Genomic DNA, 12308 nt, shown 5'->3' on the forward strand with positions numbered 1-12308 from the left:
TTACGCTCCCCTTAGTAACTTGTTTTCACTGCATATGTCCACATTTATTTTAAATGTCTCAGCGGTGTGTCCACTTACGGCTGCACTCGCTCCCTGCAAATTGCGTACAATATTGGACAATACTGCACTTTTTTCAGCTAGCAGCACTGCTTGCATGCTCATGTAAGTTGTATATCCTATCAATGTATTTAAATTATCCATCTTTAAAAAGCGAATAAGATAATTAACAGACGGATAGACTAACCGACTGTCCAACTCACTGTCTGCAAGACTGACAGGACCGCGAGAGATGTACGAGAATTTATACTGAAGATATACGTGACAATATGATATCATCATTCTCCCAAGATGCCATATGCAAAAAGTGCAATGCCTCGGTTAAAGACTTATATCTTAATCAAAAGTATATCTCAGCAAAAAAGTATACCTCAGCAAAAAGTATACCTCAGCTAAAAGTATAAGAGTAGACATTGCGCTCAAACTATTTCATGAAGAAACTTCTGCATTTTGTCCATTGCAGCATTTGAAGCACATATTATGCATATATTAAACAGCTATTAAACAGCTATCGAACGGCTATCGAACAGCTATTGAAAAGCTATTGAACAGCTATCGAACGGCTTTCAAACCGATATCAGTACACTGTAAACAGCTATTGAACAGCTATCGAACGGCTATCGAACAGCTATCGAACCGCTATCGAACGGCTTTCAAACCGATATCAGTATACTGTAAACAGCTATTGAACAGCTATTGAACAGCTATCGAACCGCTATCGGTAAGGTGATACCGGTAACGGAAATAAAACGTATTTATTTAAAAAAAAAAAATCTTACATTTATTTAAAACAAATCTTACAATTATTCCTGGTGTTGCGACCACCAGTTGAATATTTTAAATACATTTTGCAAAGCACAATTCTTAGCGTGTCTTCCACACCGTATTGTATTACATGCATCTAAGCTACGTAGGGATTCTACACCTTCGTAATGCGCATCTAGAGTTTCAACGATCGCATTATCGCAATCGAGAATGTCAGCTAGCCATTGTCGTTTTTCAAGCCCCTTTACATATACGAGAGCTTCATCGTCTTCTGTTACAGCCTCTGTGATTAGACGTTTCGCCATGCTGTACGGGACCATCCCGTCTTCCCATTGCAATCCATGGTGATAAGCACTCAACCAGGAAGCGCAAGATTTGTCGGATCTTGTCAGTAAATTCCATGGCATAGGACATGAAAAAATGTAGTGTGTGATAACAGTTCCTCTTCTCAGCACCGCTACTTCCTTGACAATAAATTTCTTGTCTACGACGAATCCTTGTAGATCCACAAACGTTGGTATGATCATGACGAGCATTTATTCGAAACTGCATTCATATCAGTGTAAATCTCTCTTAAATTGAAGATAATTGCTGATGGTGCGATTTACATAATCTTGGGCACTACGTTGGACAGCGGGCAGTATTCGATAACACGATCGTGTATGATGAGGCAATAGGCGGTGGTATTGGCGGGTACATTCTCCTTGCAGTCAAATTCTATTCGTACATCCACGGTAGCGCTCTTGACGGATTCGTTTTGTCGCGAGCAGTCAATGACAGCAAACGGTCCTTTCTCGATAAACGAGAGTACATTGAGCAGCGTTTCGAAGCAGTCGATTCCGTAATATGCCTTACGAAAACGCGCGTACATATCAAACAGGAAAGCGTATCTCTTTTGGTCGAAATCGAGATTCAAATCACCGTACGGATAAAACTCTGAATTGAGATAAAGCTTCACATTACTCAATTTACAATCATCAAACACGCTCGCATCTTGAGACATGATATTCTTTCGACCGGTCTGAAGAGCAAAGATAACGTAACGCGGCTTCTCGAGTTGAGTCGCCGTTTTGACAGTCCATGTATGCTTCGTCGTACTCTGTAACAGAGGATATTCGTACAGATCCCATGAGCGAAAACTCATACTGAGATAACGACCGCTTTCCAATGCTCGCAGCATTTATAGTTTAGTGATCTCGTTTAGCACAACATGAGGCATCCGCCATTGTACTTTGATCAGTTCAACCTCCGGCTCCGTCGCTGAATTTCCCAGTATACAATTGTTATCGTTGCGCGCTCGTATCAAAATCAATTCATGGCGAGCGTTAACAATCACGCGTTTGTAATCCTCGCAAAAGCCCAACAGCATGTTGAGCGGTACGCAAAAGTTAAAGTGACCTTCCGTTATGTCGGATCTAGAATTCCACCCAGTGTTTAGCGCAATCAAAGACTTGTCATACGTCAACGATACATAGTTCTTGAGGGTACTGGTAATTCCAACATTTCTGTTACGATCAATCTCCACACTGTTGAGTCCATACCGAATTTCATCAAACATGAACGCTATGCAATTATTCCCAAGCGTTGTTGGCGTCTCATCATCCTTCTTCTTCACGGTCAATCTTCCTTCAATGTAGAGAAAACTTTCGCATGGCAACGTGTATAAATCCTGCTGCTGTATAGGTATTCGTATCTCGTCGCTATGTCCAATCATTGTATTGGCGTATGGATTGTACGTATGAATTTCAAACTTGACGATGCGATCGTCAAAGATCGGCTCACCGACAATGTTCAAGATATCAGCCATTTCGTACGATAAAACCTAACGACTTTAAAAATGCAACGTTGGATGCACTGAGTTTTTTTCTAGATGAATTCTCTCCGTTAAAATCTCTTGTCTGTTTCGGTTGTTCATTCAGCACAAGCATTTCACGTTAGCGCCGTCGTCTTCGTACATGCAATCTAACGGTAATCTCCTCTCCACGAAAATCGAGCAATCGGCTGTCTTGATCCACCACGCGAATCGTCAGATCCGTAATGCTCCGTACGACGATTGGAAGGTAAATGATCTGCGTCGGCCTTTCCGATATCTTATATCCTGGTGGGACAATCGATGAAAACTCATGTATCGTGTGCACGCACTTGTCGTTGCTGTACGCACGCGCGGTCACATTGCACTCGATACGAATAATGTTTACGTTGATGATATTTATCGGCACGTCCGACTCATGCCACTGTTGCGGTTCAAGCATGCGATTCGACGAAAATCCCAATAGCGGTCCAATGTTGTAAGGTTTGGTGAAATTTATCGAATAGGCGCATTTGAATAGCGGTCCAATGTTTTAAGGTTTGGTGAAATTTATCGGATAGGCGCATTTGATCTCACTCTTCATTGTATTGTTATTGGCGCAAATCACCAGTGGAAACTCTTCGTCCTCCTTACGTTTTACACCACGAGAACGTAAAATTTCACGCTTTAAATACCGTTCTATATCGCGCAGTTCGTATGAACCTTCGGGAATCACAATTTCCTCATTGTCGAAATAAAACTTGTTGTTTGTTGAATGTACATTCGGTAGAGTATAATACGTTTCAAAGTCAGTTAGACCGAGCTCGTAATCGCCATCGCTCAAATAACGTAATCGCCATCGCTCAAATCTATTGCCGGAAGATAGCTCACGGCTAGAACACTACTTTTGCCCGTCAGCGTAAACGTCAGCGACATGTTTGAACGAATACTACCGACATCTTTGAACGAATACTGAGTTAAACCGCGCAATGTCAGTCTTTAAATTGTTTATCACTCGTCCGTAACAGAAATTGTAGACACAACTGTCCGCAATTGCTCTGATTGTAACGTTGATAAGGTATGTGATTGTACTGGAACTCCGCAATTGCTCTGATTGTAACATTGATAAGGTATGTGATTGTACTGGATTACACAGTTTGTTAGATATCGCTCGAGTTCCTTCGGTGGCCGTAGGTTACCAAAACTGTCGAAATATATGACACGATTCCCCCTTTTCGCGTACGCTACCTAATGCGTACCGGGTCCCTCTGCATGGTCTAGATTCACGATACCGCTCTCGTTTCGATGTACTCCTTCCACTGGTAATGTCGTACGCATAAAGATACCTCTGAAATACGGAATGCGCATACGTTTTGCAAGTTGTAGCAGTTGAACGTTGGTAGTTACACCCGTTGGTATTTTTAACGTCTCATCGACGTTTTTTTTTTCTCTCTACTACTCGTCCACGCTTGTAGGGAGCGAGATAAACACCGTGACCTTCCATGACGCGATTATGACGTTGCATTTCTTCCAGCTGACGCTCCGCTGCTCTGCTATCATTTACAGCCTTGGCGACTCCCGCCGCTCCACCGACCAACGACCCGAGGACGCCCAACAGCGGAAGAACAGGCAGGATACCGCCGCGTTTCGCTATCGGAAGTATCCTCTTACTCTTTCGCTTCTTTGTTTTCAAGCCCATACCCATCTTCGTTTTAGCCTTCATAGCCGGCCAAACAGCTGTGGCGGCGGCTCTCTCTGAGAGACGAATCTCTCGCGGTAATGCGTTTCCCCGCCTTTTTAGCGAGTATATTATCAGCCCCGTGCCGTTCAGCGAGACCGTTGTTGTGCGAATACGCTATATCGTGTTCGCGACACGCCGTGTCCAATAGGTTAATACCTTTGTCGCCTCTAGCCAATCGTTTCTCCAAACGCGTCCCCGGTCCACAAAACTGGTAACCGGGAATGTGCAGTTCGAAAGGAAGCGCGTTTATCGCTTTATTTAACAAACCTCTGCCTCTCGACGGCATTCGCTACAATTCTTTATCAACGGCGCTGGACCGTCGATATGCGTTTGATGACTCGGCAAATTGTAATGCTTCAGACACCGACAGTGTCGTTGTACCTCCGAATCGACTCGATTCGTATATGCTCAGGTAGTCTATCCCACACAAAATCTATACAATTCTCAAACTCTCGCAATAGAACAATTTTCGATATATATTCCAATTCTTTGGAGGTTAAGTCATTCGACACGATGAGGAACATTTTGATTACTGAGCGATTACGCTCTACGTAGCTCTATAAATAGGCCCGCTCGCGACATCTTTTCCAATTTCTTGTGAAACGAGAAAATATGCGGTTCGTGCATCAGTCGCAGTCTATCAATGTGACGAATCTCGACGGTAAAGTGCAAATCAATAAAGTGATGCGCAAGCATGGCATCATGCTGCCAAGTTCTATTCGCGCAATCATTTGCGGCCCATCGAACTGCGGTAAAACCAACGTTCTCATAAGCTTGCTCGGGAGCTCGAACGGTGTACGCTTCGAGAATGTATACGTCTACTCGAAATCTCTGCAATAGCCAAAGTATCGATATCTCGAAAATTTATTAGCACCGATCGAAGAAATAAACTATTTTACATTCTCCAATAACAGCGAGATCATTCCACCGAGCGGGGCGCTTCCGAATTCAATCTTTATCTTTGATGACGTGGCATGCGGCAAGCAAAAAGCGATAAGAGATTATTTTGCAATGGGTCGCCACGCGAACGTTGACTGCTTCTATCTCTGTCAAACTTATGCAAAGTTACCGAAGCATCTTATACGCGACAATGCAAATCTGTTGATTCTGTTTAAGCAGGATGGAACCAACCTGAAACGCGTGTACAACGATCATGTCAATACCGACATGCTATACGAAGATTTCTGCGATTTGTGTCGTAAATGTTGGCAGCAAAAGTATGGATTTCTCGTAATTGATAAGGACAGTGCGCTTGCTAACGGACGATACAGAAAAGGATTTAATGACTTTGCGGTACCGTGAAGCGATCAGTTGTCATCGATACGCTGACTGTGCAACATGGACAGCGACAAAGATCATGAGAAGATAGCCATGGAGATTGCGAAAACGAGCGATTCAATTCGTAAAAAGTATCGCGCTTTGAAAACTGGTGAAGTGTAGGAGGAGATCGCGTTGGAGAGACACTTTAAACCTATTACCGAACCGTTGAAACAAATTGTCAAAGACACTGTTGAATCACCGAAGGATCCCATCAACGTTGAAACATTCTTTTCGGAGAAAGACGAAGAACCGAAACCGAAGCGAAAACGACCGAACGCTTCGTACGATAGTCCTATACAGGCGTCCACGCCTGTGATATCAGTGTTGAATAGATCTATAACTGTACCATCCACTTTGAACGAAATGTCTGAAATAACAGGATCGCGTGAGTTATCATACGACCACGCTCCATCCGTCGAAGAAGTATTCGAGATTGTCAATGAACCGCTCGTAACATCCATCCGACATCTGCTTCAAACATCCGAGGGGCAAGAAAAACTATATGCAAACTATGGTCCTTTGGGACAGAAATATCTGAAAGCGGTCTTGAGCGGTAAGAAAGCCATCAACATAGACGTCGTGTATGGAGTTAACTTTGGCGACGAGGGAACGATGCTCGGTGACAAACGTATCACCTTAAGCAAAAACGATGACATAATTATAGATGGACAAAGATACGATGGAACACCGGGACCGTACGAATTGATCTTTATGAAATTTTCCAACAAAAGTATATGCAGTGATGACGACGTACAGACTTACAAGAGCATTCTGTTGACAACAAACGCTTATCGACGTGGTCATAACGCTGGTAATCAAGTATTGGGTAACAAGGGACACAAGTACAAGAACATCATCGCACCATTGGTGTTGGGTAAAAAGGTTGGGACCGGTATAAAGAAAAAACTCGATTTGCCGTGCGCCATGTCATTAACCGACAACAGGATTGATTACGTACACTGGGACGATCCCAAAGAACTTGTAGACCGTCTTCGATTGCTCGAAGCGTCGCGTGAAGCAGGTCACAACGGCCACGAAAACGAGATTCTATCGATTATCGAAGAACTTCGCGAAGCCGAACTGATTATAAATTGATCGCGATCTATACACGTCGATCAGTCGACATCGAAATGTCGATCAACAAGATTGGACTGTCGCTCGGAGGAGGAAGCGAATCGCACTATCAGTAGCGTGGATTGTTCAGAAATTACGTGCGCGATAACGCTCTTTGTCAAGTTGCAACCGACTTTGATGCAAAGTCGCGTAAGATTCGACGTTTAGCGGTACCAGTGGAGGATACTGACGCAGCAAACAAACAATACGTGCAGCAGAGTGTTCAAGATTTGAAAGACTCCTGGGTACGGTGTATAGTGCGATAAAGATCGCCGGTCCCGCAAAATTCAGAGTAGGCGATACGGTATGCGTGAGCAAATTCAAGACAATATTTGAAAAAAGTTTCACACCGAACTGGACGACGGAGGTCTTTAAAATTATCAAAGTGCAGCAAACTAATCCAGTGACGTATCTACTGGAGGATTCCCGCGGAGAGCTCATAGCTGGAGGATTCTATGAATACGAACTGCATCGCGTCGCTAATCCCGATGTATACCTTGTTGAAAAAATGATGCGCAAAAGGGGAAACGAGGTTTATGTGAAATGGTTGGGACTTGACAAATCACACAATTCGTGGATTCATAAAGACAGTGTATTATAAATTATACATTATAAAAATTATACGATATATAAATTACATATTATACATTAAAGTATATTAAATAACCTTTATAAATATACAGTGATGGGAAAAAGTCCCGGAACGGTCAAATATTTAAAAAACCATTGGTTTTAAAAAAAAACGCTGAAACACGTGAAACGATTTTTTAAAGAATCTATCTTTTGAGGGAGGTTACGACCCCCCACCCCTAAGGGGGCACGTGGGGCACGAGGGGGGTCAAAAATCTTAAATGGTAACATAAGTCGAGTGGGGGCTCATTGGAAAGGTCTTTTCGAGACGAATCCAAGACACTAAGCATAGAGGGCGCTGCGTTCACTTTTGACGGGAAAATTCAATTTTGACAATTAGAAAATTTTGAACATTTTGAAAATTTCAGGGATGGCAATAGTAACTTAGCGAGGTTTTAACTGCAATTTCAAACATCCTGCAATATGTATGATTGCATTACGTGGGAGGCAAGAACACTCGCATAATTTCAACTAAACTGAATTTATTGTCTTGTTACAATGAGCAATGTACAAAAGTAAATTATATCAATTTCTCGCCGACTATAACTCGCACGGGTAAATCACGTGCGATCACACTATTACATCTCTTTGGGGTGCTTTGTTCAGGTGGTTCCCCTTGCCGTCACCTGTTTGCGTGCGTGCGTGCGTGCGTGCGTGCGTGCGTGCGTGCGTGCGTGCGTGCGTGCGTGCGTGCGTGCGTGCGGGCGCGTGGGTGCGCGTGGGTGCGCGTGGGTGTGCGTGGGTGTGTGTGTGTGTGTGTTGTATTTAATGTATTAAGTGTTCAAACTGTTGCCCGTGCACTGCTTGGCAGTGACCCATACGTATGTAAATACTTTCCTGAATATTTCGCAACATTTCTGGTGTGATTGAATTAGAAACATTTTTATCCTTGCTTGTAATTCATTAATATCGGCAGGTTTTGTCTCAAACACTTTACTCTTCAAGTATCCCCAATAAAAGTAGTCCAGCGGTGATAAGTCCGGTGATCTGGGCGGCCATTCAATCGATCCTCTTCTACCAATCCATTTATTAGGAAACACTTCATTAAGGTAATCTCGAGTAACTACCGCGAAGTGAGCTGGGGCTCCATCTTGTTGAAACCAAACTTATTCAAAAGCAGATCCAAGAATTTCTTGGATACGTGGAACCACTTGCGTTCGTAATAGATGAAGATAATTCTCAGCATTTATGTTCCCTGCGATAAAAAACGGCCCAACAATATTTTATCTAATAATTCCTGCCCAAACATTCAGTTTTTGTGGGTGTTGAGTATGCGAATCTCTCATCCAATGAGGATTAACATCCGCCCAATATCGCATGTTCTGACGATTGACAGATCCGCTCTGTTCAAAAGTAGCTTCGTCAGAAAAACAAATCCAACTGAAGAATTGATTGTTATCGTCATATCTCTTCATCATTTCATCGTAAAACTCTACTCTTCTGTCATAGTCATCTTCAGAGAGTTCTTGGACGAGTCGTATTTTAAACGGGTGGTAACCGTGTGACTTTAAAACTTTTGTAACGGATTTTCGATCGATATCATATTCCTGAGCTATTCTCGAAGGAGGATTGTGCAGGTTTTCAATAATATTTTGGAGAACCTGCATAGACACGTCATCGTTAGTAGCTGTTTTTGGTCTACCCGATCTTCGTTCGTCAATAACTGAACCACTTCTCTGAAATCGTAAAACAGTACGATGGACAGAAGATTTTGAAATAGGATCACGATTTGGAAATGTGTTATTAAACAGCGTGGCAACTTCTTCATAGGATCTCATTTTATCACCACATCCTCGCATTATAAGAACATGAATACGCTCTGTATCAGTCAAACGCATTTTCGATACAACCGATAGAAAACCAACCTGTTATGCGTGCGTATCAATAATCAATTTCTGGCGTTGTACCGGGAAGGGGGGATCGCATTACACACATAGTGTGATCGCACGTGATTTACCCGTGCGAGTTATAGTCGGCGCGAAATTGATATAATTTACTTCTGTACATTGCTCATTGTAACAAGATAATAAATTCAGTTTAGTTGAAATTATACGAGTGTTCTTGCCTCCCACGTAATGCAATCATACATATTGCAGGATGTTTGAAATTGCAGTTAAAACCTCGCTAAGTTACTATTGCCACCCCTGAAATTTTCAAAATGTTCAAAATTTTCTAATTGTCAAAATTGAATTTTCCCGCCAAAAGTGAACGCAGCACCCGTCTATGCTTAGTGTTTTGGATTCGTCTCGAAAAGACGTTTCCAATGAGCCCCCACTCGACCTATGTTGCCATTTAAGATTTTCGACCCCCCTCGTGCCCCACGTGCCCCCTTAGGGGTGGGGGGTCGTAACCCCCCTCAAAAGATAGATTCTTTGAAAAATCGTTTCACGTGCTTCAGCGTTTTTTTTTAAACCAATGATTTTTTAAATATTTGACCGTTACGGGACTTTTTCCCATCACTGTATATATTATATATTACATATATTACATATGGGTCATTCCATGCCAAGTGGGCCACTCAAAACTTTTGGATTCTTTATATTTGGCTGAAATTTTGATATATTATTGTACCCATCGCAAGAAGCTACCATAATTTTTTTCAAATTTTTTTATCAACGTAGTCATGAGATATGATTTTTTTTCAAAATTCGCATTTTTCAAATGCCTATAATTTTGCGAAAAATAATTCAAACAAAACGTTTTTTTTTTTAAATTGTGTTTTTTCTCTAGTTTTCAAAAAAAAAATATCAAGAAAAGTTTAAAAATTGTTTTTCAATTTTTTTTGTAATTTAATGTAAAAAATTATTAATTTTTTAAAGTAAGACACTTTTAATTTTTTTAAAAAAATTCTCATAAAAACTTAAATTTATTTGATGATTTTTTTTAAGACTAATTTGGTCGTGGGCAAATTTTTCCTTCTATTTTTTTTCGAATTAATTTTTTTTTAATTTCGTATTTTTTACGCAATGGAATAATATGAAATCATGATTTTGTCATGATCTACAATTTTTTTATTTATTCTCAATATAATAAATAATTTTGATATTTTTACAATATTTTTTGAGAAATTGGGAGTTTTTCTTATAATTAAAAAATCAATAAATATTTATCGTCGACAAGGTATCAAAATTTATTTTCTTAAACGTAAAAATAATTTACATCCTCTACATTCCTCAGAATTAGAATACTCTTTTAGAGTAATACAACCTTTTTTATGAGGTTTGATATAATGTAATTTTTGGTAAATATATAGAGAAGGGAGCCCCCCCCCCCCGATGATCTTGACCTTGACATATGTTGTCAAGGTCATGACCCTGAGTAACCTCCCCCAGGTTTTAGGTGGCGGTCACTGTCCGTTAAAAAGTTATTAACAAAAAAAGTTTCAAAATTAACGTATCATTTCTGCCATATATGTAGCGACGTTATTCGCTTGCGCGTCGCAAGTCGAAAGAAATGATGAGCCCGATCAGTCGAATAATGACAATAACGGAGGCGAAAGCGATCGAGCGAGAATCGCGAAACGCGAAAGTTGGGCGCCAGACGTCCTTAAAGGCGACGTCGACCTCGCGAAAAATTCGAATTTCCAATACGACACTACCCAAACGCGAAACATACGCGAAAATCCCGGAAATTCTCGCTCTTACGCGGCTAGGCCAGCTCAATCAACGGTAGAGGGGCAGGGTCTTGGGAAAAGACAAGGGCTGCGTTGATACAGGGAAATTTAGGAGGAAAGATTACGCCGCGAACCCAAAAATCATACTCTCAGTATTAAAGTAACAATAAGCGGATTTATTAAGAACAAAAAAAAATAAAATAAATGACTCGGTAATAGTGCGTTGACAGCGCGTTGAAAGAATGACAAACAAAAAATTACAAAATAAACTAGAGCGCTGCGAACCCGCAAGAAAAATTATGCTCTTGGCTAAACAAAAATTACAGCCATCAAATGCGCGCAAGAACAAAGTATCTCGTAATACTAACGACGACAATATCCAATGACGCGAGAAATCCGTAGCAAAATTACAGCAAATCAGCGAACGCGATATAATTTACAATCCCTCCGCGAATACGGACTCTCGAAAATTAAGTTCGCAAAACAACATCGCAAGGTGACTAAAAATAATCTCGAAGATTGCATACAACATCATGCAGAGTCACTAAAATTCACGCGAGAATATCAGTCGGCACGCGCCGGGCGTACTGCCATACACGAGAACACACCAAACGAATAATATGACGATTCTTTACGACTCAATACAACGTCGACCGCGTTTTACATAGCAAGGGCGCGCGACTCGCGCCGTCTCACTCACACCAACGTCGATCTACAATATCACATATAACGGCAGTCCCGCACGAGATCGGCGTTCCGGGGCTCTTAATTTGAACAATTATGGACGAGAACAGCACACGGCGTTTACGCCGTAAATCCACGCGAAAATCTAATACAACTGCTGTGCAACCGGTAACGAAAACCGGTAAAACAAATATTGCCCCTGAACGCTCGCTCTCGCGCTGCCGTCTCGCGAACGTGCATCACGCGTGCACAGGCTTTTTCGCTCTCAGCTATCCCGATCTCCAAGAGGCCCGCAACTCCAAGTCTACGTTAATTCCCCGATAGCCGACTATCCGGGAGCTTGGGAGTCTCTCGTGCTTGTCGCCGAGCGTCCCACTAAACGATATGTTACACCAAAATGCAGCGAATCTCGGCTCCGCGAGAATTCACTAATGACGCTCGACTGCAGAACACGAGCGTCCCTCGCCCCGATGCATGCGACTTTACAATTTTACAAGTTACAGAGCAACCTCACCGGTAGATCCCTGGCTCCCGCTCTCCTCCAGCCGATTCCAGTCTCTCTCTCTCTCTCTCTCTCTCTCTCTCTCTCTCTCTCT

At 41.9% G+C, this 12308-nt stretch overlaps 2 protein-coding genes across 2 annotated transcripts; both read right to left on the minus strand.

Annotated features, from left to right (window-relative positions):
- Nucleotides 1-1426: 1426 nt before the first annotated feature.
- Nucleotides 1427-2002, minus strand: LOC108782549 (uncharacterized). The gene has a single exon (XM_018550843.1). The coding sequence runs from the start codon at nt 2000-2002 to the stop codon at nt 1427-1429; it is 576 nt and encodes a 191-aa protein (XP_018406345.1).
- Nucleotides 2003-8638: 6636 nt separating this feature from the next.
- LOC108782550 (uncharacterized) lies at nt 8639-9253 on the minus strand. The gene has a single exon (XM_018550844.1). The coding sequence runs from the start codon at nt 9251-9253 to the stop codon at nt 8639-8641; it is 615 nt and encodes a 204-aa protein (XP_018406346.1).
- Nucleotides 9254-12308: the final 3055 nt, after the last annotated feature.

Source organism: Cyphomyrmex costatus, unplaced genomic scaffold, assembly GCF_001594065.2.
Source record: "Cyphomyrmex costatus isolate MS0001 unplaced genomic scaffold, Ccosl1.0 scaffold1301, whole genome shotgun sequence".
Taxonomy (NCBI): domain Eukaryota; kingdom Metazoa; phylum Arthropoda; class Insecta; order Hymenoptera; family Formicidae; genus Cyphomyrmex; species Cyphomyrmex costatus.

Coding starts and splice junctions, on each gene's coding strand:
- LOC108782549 (XM_018550843.1), bottom strand. CDS start 2,002: ATGCTGCGAGCATTGGAAAGCGGTCGTTATCTCAGTATGAGTTTTCGC.
- LOC108782550 (XM_018550844.1), bottom strand. CDS start 9,253: ATGCGTTTGACTGATACAGAGCGTATTCATGTTCTTATAATGCGAGGA.